This window comes from Podarcis pityusensis (assembly GCF_964106645.2).
Source record: "Podarcis pityusensis genome assembly, chromosome: 13".
Lineage (NCBI taxonomy): Eukaryota > Metazoa > Chordata > Lepidosauria > Squamata > Lacertidae > Podarcis > Podarcis pityusensis.
In genome coordinates this window covers 16,148,222-16,166,337 of record NC_138038.1, presented here as the reverse complement: position 1 = coordinate 16,166,337, position 18,116 = coordinate 16,148,222, and the positions used below count along the sequence as shown (strand labels likewise).

Sequence of the window (18,116 nt, the reverse complement as noted above, 5' to 3'; positions counted from 1 at the left end):
CAGGTTAAACAAGCATTTTGTTTAAAGTATAGAGATCATTTGTTCTTGCAACCACCAATAAAAACTTTGCCACTGCTAATGTTCTAGCATTTGTCCGGTCTTCCAGTAGGAACCTGACATAGTGAGCCTCTGATTTTCCCGGGAAAGGTACCAGCAAGGGTAGTATCAGTTCAGCCCTGGCTTGCTCATATTTTGCACAATGCAACAAAATATGTTTTATGGAATCGATGTCTTGAGCACACAAGCAAAGTCTGTACTGGTAGGGAACTCCTCTCAACCTGCCCTTAAAAATGTGTACTTCTCTAAACATTTGGGATGTAGTTCTCCAATCAAACAATATATGCAAAAATGCACACGTTACCACAGATTTATTTATCCTTTCCCTCAACTTCTAACATGACTTATTTCTGAAAAACATATATCCTGTCTCTCTTACCCTTCTGGGACGAAATCTTGCCTTGAGGACATGGAGCACAATTATAGCAGCAGAATGGCTCCCCCTCTATCTTTTCCTTCCTGGAACCAGGGGGACAACTTGGGTTGCACACAGAAAGGGGTGGAATCTGCCCATTGAAATAAACCCACAAACGTTTTAGCACCCAGAAATTATTAGCACTTTTTGTTTCCTTTTTCTTCCAACCAACAGTAGGAAGACACTAAACTACTTATTCCCAACTCAGTGCCAGCTACTCATTTTCTTTTTCGTTGGTTTAAGATAAAAATAAAAACAAATAATGCTGAAACTTACCATGTTTGAGCCCCTTTCAGGCATTCAGGAAGAATGCATGAGGATGCAAAGGGGAAGAGGATTGGGGATTCTCCTTCACCAGCACTGCCCCTATTGTCCCCATACAAAATATAATACCTGTTCCACCCCCTATTTTCCAATCATAGCATGTGTGAAACAATTGTGCTTCTTAGAGAAGACAAAAACACACTCCAAAGAATGAGCTACAAACCTGGAGACTGTGTGGAGAGCGGTCTTGTGCTCAGATCCAACTTGTAGGTTTCCCATAGGTATCTATTTTTCTATACCCCTCTTCCTCTGATCACAGGGTCATTTTCTGTATAAAACCACAAATATCTACCTTATACAGTAACAACCAAAAAAATATCACTGGGGGAAGAGGAATGTTTTCACCTAGCACCTAAAGATATTGAGGTTTGAGTCTTCCTCAGTCTAAGAAATCAATTTCCTCGTTGCACTGTAGGTGAGAAAAACAGTGGCTCAGAAACTCCACAGTCCCTGCTTCCTTCCCATCGGAGCAACCAACACCTCATTCTTGACAAGAGACTCATGAAATACCCTGGGATAGAGAGACACACAAGGTAACAGTCACTTGTACTCCATATCCAGATGCAGGACAAGACTGGCCATGGGTCTTATCCTGGACAAGATGGGCCATTGGGTCGGTCATCACTAACAGTTTCTCTGCACACAAAGGAAGTTGTTCACAAAAAAGTGGGACAGGTCTGTTACTTCACTGTCTTACTCCATGAGTAGCTTTTCTGCACACAAGGGATAATGTGCTCTTACACTGGAGCTTCAAAATTTTTCAGGGATCTGTTTTGCATATCACAGCCTATGTCAAATAAATTATCTCTTATGAGAGACATTACCTGCCAAGGCCAAAGCTCCCGCATCTCTCCTTCCACCGCTAATTTGTTTTTGGTCCTGGACAAGAACATGGCATGTAAAGCATGTGCTGTTGCATAGACAGCATTATAGAGACTGTAGCTGTGGCCAGTCATGCTCATCTCAAAACCAGATGAAGGGAGATTCTCCAGCTTCTCCTCACCAGTGCAGGTTCCACTGGCCTGCTCCTCTGTGTTGGAGTTTGGAAATAAACAGAGAAAGACTTGAGCCCAGAGCTCCTTGACAAAGCCATTTCCATTTTCCTCAAAAGGATTTTGTACCTCAAGAAATGCTTTGAATCCTTGCACCATATTTGAATGAACCGCAAAGGAGAGGGAACCCTGGAAGACTTGCATATCCAGGTTCATTTGATAGGTCCGTGCTGTGAAATCCAGCTGTGCCGTCAGAATCCACACCTTGCCCACAGATGTCTTGGTCACATATTCCAATTCACCAATTGCTAAAATTTCTCTCAAGGTAAGCATGGACTTTATTCCCCCATAGAAAACCACCACCTTGGCTTTACTTTCCATAATAGCTTGATAAATTTGGATCAAGTCTGGAAACACGTCAGCCAAATGTATCATTTTCAGGATTGTCTCTGAGAAGGCCAAGCAAATGCCTTTCTGGGAGAGCAGAGGTTTCAGGGTCTGAATAAATCTCTCTCCACTGTCACTTTCTCTAGCAAGCAATCCAACCCATGTCCAGCCAAAGTGCAGAAGTAACTCAACAATCCCAGTGTACTGATGGGCTTCATTGGGCACCATCTTGTAGAAGTAAGTGGATTGGCTTTGACCAGCATCCTCTGGAGAAAAGGAGCCATAAGTGAGCTAAAAGGAAATAAAGGAGCATCATCTACAATTGCAGAAGGACTGGGTATGTGCACCCAGGACCTGCCCACCCAGGAGGCAAAATGAGCCAGTTGCCTTAAGAAGGCAGGTTCCAGAAAGCTGGGAAGGGTGGCAGGTTGCACCCTGTGTTTCTCAGCCTCCACCTCCTTCTTTGCCATACTTCCATTCCCAGTTCCCTGAACTCCTGCTTTCCTCTCCTCTGCCCTCCTTTTCTTTATCCACTGTGATCTCTAGGTTTTTTCTGTACTGCTGCTTTTCTCTCCCCTGTTTCTTTCATGTTGCTTCACCACAAAATTTCAACTCCAGATTTCATGGCGTCTTTCCTTCCTCTCTCAAGCCACTAACACACAAAATCCCCATGAAGTGCCACAATGTGTGGGCAGCTGACTCCTGATGGGCAGGCTTCCAGCTTTGCAAGAGAGCAGCTTCAGTCTCCAACCAGTAGGCCATGGAGCAAAGGTGAGAGGGTGTCAGCTGGTAGCATGGAATTTGGATACATGTTTTTAGGTGTGTTTGGACAAGGAACTGGGGTGAGATGAGAACTCTTCTACCATCACATTACCTTGTGAAGGGCAGAATCACTCTCTTTCGTCTCTCACAACTGTTTCTATATTACACGAATCCTTTCTGGATAGAAGAAATCATGGTGAATGTGTGAAATCCCCTAGGCAGCATCTTACCTGTGGAATCTTGTAGATGCCCAAGATGTTTGCCAGGTAGACGGAGATATCCAAGTCCAGTCCCCCAATAACTGCCGCCAGGTGTTTCTGGATGTTGCACTTGTAGTTGGGAACAAGTGTGGAGGGAAGGTTCAGAGCAGCCCAGTAGGTCATCCTTTCATCGAAGTAACTGTCATAGATGTGGAATCCCAGTGTAATATTAGGTAAGATCTTGGGGTTCTCATTGATCTCCTTGACAGCAAATACCAAGGCCAGAATATGCTGGTAGTTCTTTGGCACAATACTGCAACAAGAATTTTATGCTGTATCATTGAGAGATGTGCTATGCATGTTTTTCAGTGGCCTCTTTATGTTTCTTGTGTTTTTTAGCGTAAAGTTTGCCCTAATATACACATATCTGCAGAACAATTTCCCCTAAAAGAGCAGAATTTCCGCTTAAAGTAGGGCTCATTCAGACTTTCCCACTCCTGTCATTTTTCTGCAGGAAAATCTGATCTTTACCACTCAATTGGAACTCAAACCTCCCTCATAACGTCTCCCAACTAACAGTTAACTGACATTTCTTCACTGATCACTACCTTCAGCTGAATACAGTCGGAATGTATCTAATCCAGGCACTGTCTATAAAGATTAAAGACAATCATCTAGCCTGACTTGGATGAGAACATCAGGGGTTATTCGAGCATCACCTCAAAGGAGAGGTAAGCCTTTAATACCCCTCACACGAGAGTTTCTGAGGTGAAGATTAAGAACAGAGAAGGGCTTTCCATCTTAAACTAAGGTTTAATCTTTGAGGCCTCCTCTTGTTAAACTCTCCTTGGAAGAGATTTGGTGGGATGTGGGGAGGACAGAACACATCAACAAGACCAGGCTCTCTCATCTCACTGACACATTCAGATCTGCATTTCCCTTCAGCGGAAGTAAATCCAACTGAAATCAGGGGAACTAGCTTCTGATTAGGCCTGGTTAGAGCTGGAGGATATTTCAGTATCATTTGACATTTGATGTCTTTACTGGGTATTAAGGCGCTGGTGAATAGTTAGCCTTTCTTTGAAGTCTTCTTTGTCAAAAGCAGCAAAGAGATGAGAAGCAAGTCCGCCAACAATAAGATGACCAGGTCCGCCAACAATAAGATGACCAGAGAAGGGGCAGAATAAACAGCAGCATATTGAAGCAAATATTCTTTCTCATCAAACAATCTTATTTCCATCCAGCAAATGAACCTTGCTTCACAACCAACCTCAGTACAATATTCTGGCTTATGATGAACAGCACTTCTCTAACAATTCACAGATTAAAATCCTATTTTATAACTTGATTAAGAAAATAGTTAAACTCCTTCCTCTTCCTCTGTCCTCTCCCTTGCAAAGAATGGCAGGAAGAGGTTATAATACCCATATTTTGACATTGGTTCGTATTCTCTGGAAATCTACTGAGACATTATCCAAGGGACACTTAGCCATGTTGAGAGTGATAATTATAGGTGAGATAATAACAAGCTCTCTTTACATCAGGAAAATCAGAAAATGTCCCCCCAAAATAACCCTGTTTCTGATGTTTCTTTCAAAGTTCTTTCTGACTGTTTATGGGACAAGAAAAGGGCATGCAGAATTAACAGCCACGAGGAAGAGAAAAATAGTGGGCCAGTCTCTTATCAGTGCTGACCAGTGGAAATGATTACTCTGACCTCCTAAAATTTCCCACCTGAACACCAGTTGATTAGTTTTCTGACAATTATACTGAGACGAAGGAATGGTGAAAAGGACAACTATTTGTGTTCCTGATAGAAAAGCACCTCACAATTAATTGGTGGGAGTAATATATAGAAGTAATAAATATAAAGTAGTGTGTGGTGGTATTATATTTTCTAATAAATTGGAGCTTAATTTCACTCATGTTCAAAATGCTTTTACTCCAAAATATTCATTCTGAAGCATTCTTCCCCATTGTATAACAATAAACCCATTAAAAATACCAAAATACCAAAGAATATCTGAAAAATAAATATAGTAGTTTAAATTCTGTTGCAGCATTCGAGGAACTTCAGTGATAGTTGCTAGGTAGATAGAAGAAATTAGATTTATTGAGAATAAGTTTAATTATGAAAAAAAAAGTGTATTGGCAAAACGTAATATGAATTTGAAATATGGAATAGACGGGAAGTTGGGTCTTTAGTGTTAAGACCAATAGATGTTTTATTGTTTGCCAAGAAAATTATGTGTCTATGGTTATTTTTGTAATTTGTGTGTAATTTGGTATTTGTGTTTTTGTGTGTGTGTTTTTTTCTTGTTGTATGTATGTATAAATAAATAAATAAATAAAGGGGGGGGGATACCAAAATCGTTATTTATTGAATTTTAAGTTTAAAACCCCCACACCAGGAATGGTCTAGCATATACTGCCCATGACCACAGGCATCCCCCACTGCACACGATAAACAACCAAATTAATTAATTAATACCCAGAAATGGAGGGAGAGCGCTGGAGAGTTGTCATGGCTTGTGAGGGCAGAGACTGGAGGTGCAGCAGGGGGTTGTTTACGCTACTCAGCCCCCCCACCTGACAGCTTATGTGCATAGAAGAGCAGCAGAAGCAGCAACTTTTCCACACATCCTCCAGTCAGCCCCCAAAATTCCAGATGTGGGTATTAGGTGCAGTAATTTTGATCTGGAATGGTGGGAGAGCAGCAGAGAAAACATTCAAAGAGTTTTAGAGGGTGCTCCCCACTTATTCAATCTTCATTTATGTATGTGGGCCACTTGAACATAACCTCCAAGTAAGTGGGACTCACTATACTGAAATCTCTGAGACTGGTTCATCATGACAGTAGCAAAGCCACTTCCAACCTCGGGAGGAGGTGTTGTTGCGAGCATCACACCCCCAACACACGCGCAGAGGCTGGCTTACAGCCCCATGCGATCTGGGAAATCCTCGGCCGAGTCATCCCCGGGCCAGCCAATCAGCTGGCCCAGGGGATGTGCCTTGCCTCATTTAAGGCAAGCACGGCCAGGAATCTCCCTCTTTGGCCGCTCTGCTGCGTTGGTTTCCCACCCGCCCACCCTTCAAGGTTCCTCTTTTGACCTTGCTATGGACCTCGTTGGTTGCCGTTCAGGGGCCTTGTAGGATTTTTTTCCACTTGGCAAATTGGCACCAGCCATTTGGATTTTCGCCTACCTCGTAACAAATCATCACAACATTCTTGGCTTTGGCGGTTAGGCATTGGTATGGATATTGTTATGTAGATGTATGGGGGTAGCGCCATCACCTCCCCCGGATATTGAAGGGTAGTCCAGTAAAGGATTCCGGGGGGCATGGCCCCATCCGAAGCCTATGGAGGCCAGGCCCAAGGCACGCCCCCAAGCGGTGACCCCAGGGGAGTGCCTAGTTGATTTGCATCAGCAGGGCTCCACTGCTGGTGTTAACCCTTCCCAGTCTTCAAGCAAGCAGGCTGAAGCTGGATAGTCAATAGGACCAATGCCTAAGCCAATACCACTCATCACCTGTAACCAATAAAGTTGTAGCCTAATTTTAGCCCATTAACCTAAATTACTGTGTCCTGTGTCTTTATTTCTACTGGTGGGAGGCGGGATCTCACCACGCAACTCTACTGAAACCTTAGTGAGAGGACAAAACCTAGAAAGGAACAAGCCTTATTAAAAAATGCCTCTCAGTATATTGTTTTTTCTTGTTCAGTCTCTAATCAATTACCCTCTGAATTTCTAGTCAGGTCTCATTATTTTATGGTACTCATGACAGTTTTTTGGTTTCCAAATAAATTTTAGGGTTAAAACAAGATGAGGGGCTCCTGTCTCAGAGAAACCACAGGGGATTTTAAAAGAAATTGCACATAGGAAGTGCAACATGTAAAATACAACATAACTGAATGGTGTGGATAAAGAGAGATTAAATTGCTCATAGTTTGGTGGAAAAAACCCAAAAGATGATGGTAAAATTTATTATTTCCTCTTTATTAACTGCTCCTTGCTGTTCAGATCAGGCCTCAACACAATGATGTAGCATTTGGGGGCAAAGATGGAGCCCAGTATCCCAGCACTGGAGGCCAAGATGGAGAAGATCTCCACAGCCACCATGTATTTCCCCTTGGTGCTCAGGTAGACCGGAACAAAGGAGATCCAAACACTACAAAACAAGAACATGCTGAAGGTGATGAATTTGGCCTCATTGAAGCTCTCAGGCAGTTTCCTGGCAAAAAAGGCCACTACAAAGCTGATAATGGCCAAAAAGCCCATGTAGCCCAGGACACAGTAAAACAGGGCGACTGACCCTTCGTTGCAGCCTAGAATGATTTCTCTCATCACAGAGTGCATGTCAGAATCAGGGAATGGGGGAGAGGTTCCTAACCACACAGTGCAAATGCCCACTTGGATAAGGGAACAAGAAATCACAATGGAGCTTGCCAGGCTTTTCCCCACCCACTTCCTCATTCTGGATCCTGGTTTGGTGGCCACAAAGGCCAGAACCACCGTGATCGTTTTGGCCAGAACACAAGAAACGGTCACTGTGAAAACAAGGCCAAAGGCCATTTGTCGGAGCAGGCAGCTGACTCTTTCTGGAGGGCTGAGGAAGATCAATGGGCAGAGGAAGCAGAGCAGGAGGAAAGTGAGGAGAGTGTAGGTGAGGTCCCGATTGTTTGCTCTGACAATGGGTGTGTCCTGATGTTTAATGAAGATGGCTAGGACCACCATAGTGATGAGAGAGAGAGAAAGAGCAAACATTGCTAAGCTCATCCCCAGAGGCTCTTGAACAGACAGGAAGCTGATGGTCTTTGGAATGCATTGTGATTGGTTCCCATGTGGATAGTGGTCCTTTGGGCATGCAACACAGTCAACCATGTCTGGAAAGAAAATAATACATTCAGATTTTGGATGTGTTGGAGAGCAACTACTAATACTGCGAGTATGGAACTCATAATGTTAAATGAGAGTTATTACAGTTATTTCCAGGGTAACCAGATTGAAAGTGATACATCAGAATCCCACCTCAGAACATAGTTGTCAACGTTTCCCTTTTTTAAAGGGAAATTCCCTTATTCCAAATAGGATTCCTCGCAAGAAAAGGGAAAAATTGACAGCTATGCCTCAGAACTTTTGTTGGGTTATGTGGGGTGTGCTGTGATGACTTGCTAACTCCACATAAACCACTTTTTTATTGTTCAGAACTGGTGCAGTCCATGACCTTTTTGCACAGGGGTTCCATTCCCAGCCCTGTTCCACCCCCACACCCTCTGCCGACCCCATTCCACCCCACCCTGGTGTGCGATCGCGCATCAATCATTCGCAGGATTATTTGCTATTGCCTGAACCAAGACAGGTGTCTCCTACCAAGTCATATCACTGGTGCATTTATTTCAAAATTGCTTCCTGTATTTTAACCTGTGACAAAGATTACATGATGATGACAAACCAATTCTTTTTAGGAGTGGGTCCCTAATCCTTTATGGGGTCTATCTGCCAACAGGTATGGAGGAGAAATTTGGTTTTTATTCCACTTGAATGAGAAAGATATCTAAATCTCACTCCTTGAATCATTACACTGGTCAACAACAAATTTGTTGTCTGCGTTTTTTCAGTTGATTTAGGATGAATCTGATGAGCTGAATCCAAAAATCACATTGGTTTTGCTCAATCAGGTCAGGTTTTTGAGCTATGGCAACATGTCATTTTTTAATGTTTTTGTTCACATGTACGCTTGTGTGGAGCATTTTAGAAGAAGTTGGTAGGGGTAAAATGCCATGTCGAATAATTCTTTTGATGGGAAATGATTATTTTAATGACAAGAATTATTTAGGTCCGATAGTTCTGGGTCATTATGTTGAAAAGGGATCAATTTGAAGTCATAAAACCTCGAAATCTTCCATAAATTGGTGTGGCTCCATAAATTGGTGGGATCAACAGAAAGAACCAGAGCAGCCTCAAGTATCCTGATTTTCAAGCAGCACGTCGTCCTGTAGCTCATTGTGATGAAATTCCAGTGCCTATCTTCGGAGAACTTCCTGACATTGGTGATGAAGATGCCTCCAGTGTTGAAGGACATGAAGAAGAAGTGGTTCTTCCACATCCATTTTCCCAAAAGGAGTTGAATGATCTAATTCACGACCTCAGCTTGTCAAAGGACTCTGCCGAACTGTTGGCATCCAGACTGAAGGGAAAAAACCTCCTCTCTGACAGTGCTCGCATCAGCTTCCTCCGCAACAGGCATCAAGGGTACCTCCGTTTTATCTCGGAAGAGAAGGACTTGGTGTACTGTGCAGGTATTTTCCATTTTCACATCCATTTTCCCAAAAGGAGTTGAATGATCTAGTTCACGACCTCAGCTTGTCAAAGGACTCTGCCGAACTGTTGGCATCCAGATTGAAGGGAAAAAACCTCCTCTCTGACAGTGCTCGCATCAGCTTCCTCCGCAACAGAATCAAGAGTACCTCCGTTTTATCTCGGAAGAGAAGGACTTGGTGTACTGTGCAGATATTGGGCAGCTTCTGCTCAAGCTTGGAGTGCCACAGTATGAACCCAAAGATTGGAGACTGTTCATTGACAGCAGCAAGCAATCACTGAAATGTGTTCTGCTACACAACGGCAACCAGTTTGCCTCTATACCCCTGGCTCACTCAAGTACACTGAAGGAGAACTATGAAGCGGTGAAGTATGTGGTGGAGAAAATTGGTTATGATCAGCATAAGTGGTTTATTTGTGTTGACCTGAAGATGGTGAACTTTTTGTTGGGGCAACAGTCTGGCTTCACCAAGTACCCATGTTTTCTGTGCATGTGGGATAGTAGCGACCGTGCTCAGCATTACACGAAGGACTGGCCTGTGCGGAAGGAATTGGTGCCTTGCAAAGAAAGGAACGTCATCAACGACCCTTTGGTGGAGAGAGACAGAATACTCTTCCCACCACTGCAAATCAAGCTCGGCTTAATCAAGCAGTTCACCAAGGCTCTGGACAAGGATGGTGACTGCTTCACTTACTTGTGCCAGGCTTTTCCAGGATTGACCACGGAGAAGTTGAAAGCTGGCATCTTTGACGGTCCTCAGATCCGTCAGCTCATCAGAGATCCAGAGTTCAGAAAGTCAATGAACGAAGTGGAACTGAAAGCGTGGAGGGCATTTGTTCTGGTAGTGAAGAACTTTCTTGGCAACAATAAGGCCAGAAACTACGCAGAACTTGTCAGCAACATGCTGACTGCTATCAGAAACCTGGGCTGCAACATGAGCGTCAAGATGCACTACCCATTTTCACATATGGACCGGTTTCCTGAGAACCTGGGTTCAATGAATGACAAGCAGGGGGAGAGATTCCATCAGGACATGAAAGAGATGGAGACCAGGTATCAGGGTCACTGGGACGCAGTCATGATGGCTGACTACTGTTGGACTCTGAAGAGAGACCTCCCTGCCACTGAGCATTCCAGGAGTTCCAAGAAACGGAAGTTCAAGCCCTGAAGTTTGAAAAATGGTGAAGCAACATGCAATTTACGTGTACTTACCTTTATCAATGCCCACCATTCAGTTTACAGTAAACCTGACCTGATGGAGAGAAATGGATGCCATTTCCTGATACAGCAGTGCCAAAATACGCTAAATCAGTTGTAGAAATCTAGACAACATTCAAAAAGTAAAAAATTGTTACCCAATGTTATATATCCTGTGTCTCTTACCCTTTTCGGATGAAATCTTGCCTTGAGGACATGGAGCACAACCATAGCAGCAGAATGGCTCCCCCTCCTTCTTCTCCTTCCTGGAACCAGGAGGACAACTTGGGTTACACACAGAAAGGGGTGGCACCTGCCCATTAAAATAAACAGATTAACCGTTTAGCACACAGAAGTAAGTAGCGCTTTTGGTTTCTTTTTTCTTCCAGCTGGCAGTAGGAAGACACCAAACTACTTATTCGAAACACAGTGCCAGGCTACTCATTTGGCTTTTCATGTTGTTGTTTTTTAAAATAAACCAAAATAATGCTGAAACTGACCATGTTTGAGCCCCTTTCTGGCATTCAGAAAGAATGCATGACAGCTGAAATAGGGAAGGGGATGGGGGCTTCATCTTTGCCAGCCCTGCCCCCTTTTCTCCCCATATATAAAGTAATACCTTTTACACCTCCAATTTTCCAATTGCAGCAATCATGCTTTGTGAAGATGACAGAAGCGTAGTGCCGAAAATGATCTACAAATGTGGAGACCTTGTGGAGTGTGGTCTCACCAGCTCTGCCCAAATTGTTCCCATAGCTGTTCCACCAATGATCTTTGCATACTAAGCAGAAAGCTCTGACAGGCTGAACACACTGAGAAGCCTCCCTGTGATTTGGAATTTTCTGTTCTTATCTCGGTCCCCAAATATGAGTCTTCAGAAAGGGGTTCAACCAAATGTCCTTAGAAGCCCCCTTCACACTCCCTGCCATGCATTTTATCTTAACAGATGCATTTTCAAGTGTATTTTATGCTACCAGGTGTATTTTTCAAACCATTTTGGTCCTTTTTTTGAGCTGAGACTATACCACAAGATCGACAGAAATGTGAAACCTGAAAGATAAGCAATGATGTTCCTATATGTGTACTAGTCTGAGAGGTATAAATTTAGCCAGTTTCCATAAAATTGTAGACTCCTCCACCCTTGCCTACAGTTCCTTTTTCCTTAGGATACAAGTGACTAGCATTAGCACACTTGTTATTATTATGATTATTTTAAAAGAACATGAATAATGGTCTTAGGTGTCTCAGTAAAATTAGGGCTGCCATGTGTCCGGGATTTCAAAGGCGGAAGCGGCGTCCTGGGGAAAGTTCTGGAGAGTGGAGGTTTGTTCTGGATCTTTGGCAAGTAAAAGAAAAAAATGTGGGATTTTACTTCCTTCTCAAACACCAGCATTTCAACTACAAGCAGCAAACCCCTTCTTCTTCCCAAGAGACTCATGAAAAGCACTTGGATGAAAAGAACCCCAAGTCAAAAGCCACATGCCATATCCAGATGCTGGACAAGATTGGCAAATGGTGAGATCCTACACTGGTTGGGCGTTGATCTGAGCCAGCAAGATCTTATGTTGTGATTCCTGCATCGTGGACCACATGATTTGCAACTCTAAGATTCTATTAGAGTGGTACCTTGGGTTACATACGCTTCAGGTTACATACGCTTCAGGTTACAGACTCCACTAACCCAGAAATAGTGCTTCAGGTTAAGAACTTTGCTTCAGGATGAGAACAGAAAACATGCTCTTGCGGCGTGGCAGCAGCAAGAGGCCCCATTGGCTAAAGTGGTGCTTCAGGTTAAGAACAGTTTCAGGTTCAGAACGGATCTCCAGAACGAATTAAGTACTTAACCTGAGGTACCACTGTATTCTTACACAGTGCAGAGAAAAAAATGTTTAGAATCTGGCTGGAAAGGCAGGTATGTGCTGGACTGATGATCTGTAAGTAGAATAACATTCTCTTTACCCATCTCTCATAGATGTGGGAATTATGCCTCACCTGGTGAAAGCTTCTGTGCCACACCATTCTGTTGTCATCAAGGGTGAATGGCTGGTCAGGTGTAGCCTCCACACCAACCCTTCCAACCTTCACCTTCATGAAGGAGTTATTTGGAAAAGTGACCAGGTTGGTGATATCAAAGCCAGCTTCTACTTCCCTGTTCTTACTAAAAGATACTGTTTCCCCAGCAGAGTTGTTAAAGGAGACACTCCTAAGAAAGGGATGGAGCTGCATTGAAAGAAAAGAGTAACTTTGAAGCAATGCAAATGTCTCTCCTTTCTCACATTCAGGATGCCTACAGACTGTCAACACAGGGAGGTAGTGCCATGCAAATATAATCTGTTTTCTGAGAAATGGTTTGTAGGGCGAACATTCACATATTGAGCCAATGATCTGCATTGTTTCCTATGGGGAAAATCCCAATGCATGACTGACCATGCTTGGACATCTACACACACACACACACACACACACACACACACACTGCCTAACTAGCCTCATATAACCTTCATTCTTGTGTCTAACAAATACATAAAGGGCTTAATGTCGTTAGAAAAAGGTGTTCTGACAGACTTGGCCTATGTCCCAGCCCCTTATCTTGGGAAGAAATGGGCAACAAAGCCTATTGTTCTGCTCACTCTATATGTGAATTTTGTGCGTGGGGAGTTCTGAACTGCTCCCTACAGCCACATGGAATTAAGAAGCCTGTTTATTTCAGACAAGAATGTAATCTGAAACTACCATTTTCTATACCAATAGAAAGATTAGGAACTTTTACCATTTTGTCTTCTACTTCTGCAACATTTTTATGAGTGTTGTGTTCCGAAAAACTGTTGAACTTTAAAGAGTTTTGTAAGCAAGCCATGTTACGACCTGCTAAGCTTGTGATCTATTTTTGTGCTAGGAAAGTGGGATTTTCTGGAATTCACTGGAAAGGGCATATTTTAAGGTTTTACATCCTGTATTTCCATGCTTCTGTTTGCTGCATGTTTACCCATGCACACAAAGGAAGTTGCTCACAAAAAAACTGGAGAGTGCAGGATTGGATCTGCCTGCTAAACAGCTGTAAGCAGAACAGTCTGATTCTTCACTGAGCTGGTCCTGAATGAACAGCTTCTCTGCACACAACTGGAGAATGTGGAGTTTAAAATGTTTCAGGGTAATAAATGATATCTCATGACACACATTACCTGCCAAGGCTGAAACTCCTGCATCTCTCTTTCCACCATTCTCCTATATTTGGCTACAGGCAGGAACATGACATGTAGAGCATGTGCTATGGCATAGACAGCAGTATAGAGACTGTAGCTGTGGCCAGACATGGTCATCTCAAAAGTAGACGACGGGAGATTCTCCAGCTTCTCCTCTCCAGTGCAGGTTCCTCTGGCCTGCTCCTCTGTATTGGAGTTTGGAAATAAACAGAGAAATACCTGTGCCCAGAACTGCTTGACAAAGCCATTTCCATTTGCCTCAAAAGGATTCTGTGCCTGAAGAAAGGCTTTGAATCCTTGTACCACATTTGAATGAACTGAAAAGGAGAGGGAACCCTGGGAGGTTTGCATATCCAGGCTCATTCGCAAGGGCGGTGCTGTGAAATCCAGTTGTGCCGTCAAAATCCACACTTTGCCATCAGATGTCTTAGTCACATTTTCCATTTCACCTAGTACTATCATTGTCTGCAAGGCAAGTATGGACTTTGTTCCTCCATAGACAACCACCACCTTGGCTTTACTTTCCATAATAGCTTGATAAATTTGGATCCAGAGGGGAAACATGTCATAATACTCAGCCAAATATGCCATGTTCAGGGTTGTCTCTGAGAAGGCCAAGCAAATGCCTTTCTGGGAGAGAAGAGGTTTCAGGGTCTGAATAAATCTCTCTCCACCTTCACTTTCTCTAGCAAGCAATCCAACCCACGTCCAACCAAAGTGCAGAAGTAACTCAACAATCCCAGTGTACTGATGGGCTTCATTGGGCACCATCTTGTAGAAGGAAGTGGATTGGCTTTGACCACCATCCTCTGGAGAAAAGGAGCCATAAGTGAGCTAAAAGGAAATAAAGGAGCATCATCTATAATTGCAGAAGGACTGGGTATGTGCACCCAGGACCTGCCCACCCAGGAGGCAAAATGAGCCAGTTGCCTTAAGAAGGCAAGTTCCACAAAGCTGGGAGGAGTGACAGATTGCACCCTGTGTTTCTCAGCTTCCACCTCCTTTTCTGCCATTCCTCCATGCCCAGTTTTCTGCACTCCTGCTTTCCTCTCCAACCTCCGCCTTTTCTTTCTCCACTTTTTCCTCTATGCCTTCCTAATCTGCTGCTTTCCTCTCCCCTGTATTTTCCACTTTGCTTCACCGCAGCATTTCAGCTGCTGATTTCATGGCGTCTTCCCTTCCCTTCCCTTCCCTTCCCTTCCCTTCCTCTCTCAAACTACTAACACACAGAACCCCCATCAAGTGCCACAATGTGTGTGCAGCTGACTCCTGATAGACAGGCTTCCAGCTTTGCAAGAGAGCAGCTTTTGACTCCAACCAGTAGGCCATGGAGCAAACATGAGAGGTTGTCAGTTGGCAGAATGGAATTGGGATACATGTTTTTAGGTGTGTATGGACAAGGAAGTGGGGTGAGATGAGAACTCTTCTATCATCACCTTACCTTGTGAAGGGCAGGATCACTCTCCTTCATCTCTCACAACTATTTCTCTATTATACAAATCCTTTCTTGAAATCCCCTACGCAGCATCTTACCTGGGGAATCTTGTAGATGCCCAAGATGTTTGCCAGGTAGACGGAGATATCCAAGTCCAGTCCCCCAATAACTGCCGCCAGGTGTTTCTGGTTGTTGCACTTGTAGTTGGGGACAAGTGTGGAGGGAAGGTTCAGAGCAGCCCAGTAGGTCATCCTTTCATCGAAGTAACTGTCATAGATGTGGAATCCCAGTGTAATATTAGGCAAGATCTTAGGGTTCTCATTGATCTCCTGGACAGCAAATACCAAGGCCAGAATATGCTGGTAGTTCTTTGGCACAATACTGCAACAAGAATTTTATGCTGTATCATTGAGAGATATACTATGCATGTTGTTCAGGGGGCTCTTGATAATTTTGCCCTAAATTACACATACCTGCAGAACAATTTCAACTAAAAGAGCAGAATTTCAGCTTAATGTAGGACTCATTCAGACTTCCCCACTCCTGTCATTTTTCTGCAGGAAAATCTGATCTTTACCACTCAATTGGAACTCAAACCTCCCTCATAACGACTCCCAAATGACAGTTAACTGACATTTATTCACAGATCACTACCTTCAGCTCAATATAGTCAGAATGTATCCAATCCATGCCCTGTCTATAACTGTTAAAGACAATCGTCTAGGCTGACTTGGATGAGAACATCAGGGGTTATTTGAGCATCACCTCAAAGGAGAGGTGAGCCTTGTGTAAGACACTTCAAATGAGAGTTTCTGTGGTGAAGATTAAGAACAGAGAAGGGCTTTGCATCTTAAACTAGGGAGGTTTAATCTTTGAGTCCTCCTCTTGTTAAACTCCTTGGAAGAGATTTGGTGGGATGTGGGGAAGAGAGAACACAACAACAAGACCAGGCTCTCTCATCTCACTGACACATTCAGATCTGCATTTCCCTTCAGTGGAAGTAAATCCCACTGAAATCAGGGGAACTAGCTTCTGAGGAGGCCTGGTTAGAACTGGGGGATATTTCAGTATCATCTGATTATTTGACATTTGATGTCTTTACTGGGTATTAAGGCGCTGATGGATAGTTAGCCTTTCTTTGAATTCTTCTTTGTCAAAAACAGCAAAGAGATGAGAAGCAAGTCCGCCAACAATAAGATGACCAGGTTGGTAGTATTCATGTGGAATTCTGGACAGATCATGGATGGTGCAACTCATGGTATGTTTGACCTGCAAATGTGGCAGATGAAAGAGAAGGGGCACAAGAAACAGCAGCATATTGAAGCACCTATTCTTTCCCATCAAACAGCCTTATTTCCATCCAGCAAATGAACCTTGCTTCACAACCAATCTCAGTACAATATTCTGCCTTGTCACCAAAGACACTTCTCTAAAAATTCACAGATTAAAATCCTATTTTATAACTTGATTAAGAGAAAGGTGAAAATCCTTCCTCTTTCTCTGTCCTCTCGCTTGCTTAGAATGCCAGGAAGAGGTTACAATACCCATGTTTTGATATTGGTTAGTATTCTCTGGAAATCTACTGAGACATTATCCAAGGGAGACTTAGCCACGCTGAGAGTGATAATTATAGGTGAGATAATAACAAGCTCTCTTTACATCAGGAACATCAGAAAATGTCCAAACATAATAATAACAACCCTGTTTCTGATGTTTCATTCAAAGTTCTTTCTGACTGTTTATGGGACAACAAAAGGCCATGCAGAATTAACAGCAATGAGAAATTCAGTGGGCCAGTCTCCTACCAATGTTGACCAGTGAAAATGATTAATCTGACCTCCTAAAGTTTCCCACCTGAGCACCACTTCATTAGTTTTCTGACAATTATACCGAGATGAAAGAATGGTGAAAAGGACAACTATTTGTGTTCCTGATAGAAATTATAAGAATAAGAATAAGAATAAGAATATATTATTTATACCCCACCCACTCTGTGTGGCTTCCAACAGAATATTCAAATATAATAATCTATTAAACATTTAAAGCTTCCCTAAACAGGGCTGCCTTCAGATGTCTTCTAAAAGTCTGGTAGTTGTTTTTCTCTTTGACATCTGATGGGAGGGCATTCCACAGGGCGGGTACCACTACCAAGAAGGCTCTCTGCCTGGTTCCCTGTAGCTTTGTTTCTCACAGTGAGGGAACTGCCAGAAGGCCCACAGAGCTGGACCTCAGTGTCCGGGCAGAATGATGGGAGTGGAGACGCTTCTTCAGGTATTTTGGACGGATGCCCTTTAGGACTTTAAAGGTCAGCACCAACACTTTGAATTGTGCTCGGAAACGTACTGAGAGCCAGTGTAGGTCTTTCAAGAACTGTGTTATGTGGTCTCGGTGGCCGCTCCCAGTCACCAGTCTAGCTGCTGCATTCTAGATTAGTTGTAGTTTTTAGGTCACCTTCAACGCATGAGGGAAGAGAACAAAACCCTGAGGCACCCCACAAGTGTAAGCCCAGGGGTCTGAACACTCACCCCCCCCCCACTTTCTGAACACGGCCCAGGAGGAAGGAGGGAACCACTGTATAACAGTGCCCCCAACTCCCAGCCCCTCTAGACAGTCCAGAAGGATGTTATGGTCGATGGTGTCAAAAGCCACTGAGAGATCCAGCAGAACTAGGAAACAGCTCTCACCTTTGTTCCTAGCCCGTCGGAGATCATGGACCAGTGCACCCTAGGCAGTTTCAGTCCCATGATGAGGCCTGAATCCCGACTGGAAGGGATCCAAATGGTCCGCTTCTTCCAGGCGTGCCTGGAGTTGTTCAGCAACCAC

The 18,116-nt window shown here is 43.6% G+C and overlaps 2 protein-coding genes and 1 long non-coding RNA gene across 3 annotated transcripts in view; 1 reads left to right on the top strand and 2 right to left on the bottom strand.

The window, feature by feature from the left end:
* The window catches only part of LOC308460291 (uncharacterized protein), a 226,847-nt gene that overhangs the window by 45,761 nt on the left and 162,970 nt on the right, over positions 1-18,116 (bottom strand). Inside the window, exons 23-27 of the mRNA XM_080976430.1 lie at positions 16,396-16,562; positions 15,392-15,674; positions 13,838-14,692; positions 12,648-12,875; positions 10,842-10,921 (exon numbers count right to left, since the gene is read on the bottom strand). Coding sequence (XP_080832556.1) covers positions 10,842-10,921; positions 12,648-12,875; positions 13,838-14,692; positions 15,392-15,674; positions 16,396-16,562 — 1,613 coding nt within the window. The remainder of the gene's footprint in view (positions 1-10,841; positions 10,922-12,647; positions 12,876-13,837; positions 14,693-15,391; positions 15,675-16,395; positions 16,563-18,116) is intronic.
* Positions 7,111-10,698, bottom strand: LOC308460515 (vomeronasal type-2 receptor 26-like). The gene is made up of 2 exons (XM_080977033.1): positions 10,671-10,698; positions 7,111-8,022 (listed from the first exon to the last, which is right to left on the bottom strand). The coding sequence occupies exons 1-2, from the start codon at positions 10,687-10,689 to the stop codon at positions 7,124-7,126; spliced, it is 918 nt and encodes a 305-aa protein (XP_080833159.1). The 5' UTR covers positions 10,690-10,698; the 3' UTR covers positions 7,111-7,123.
* LOC308460655 lies at positions 15,681-16,978 on the top strand. The gene is made up of 2 exons (XR_013978691.1): positions 15,681-16,079; positions 16,407-16,978. It is a non-coding gene; the product is annotated as an uncharacterized lncRNA (long non-coding RNA).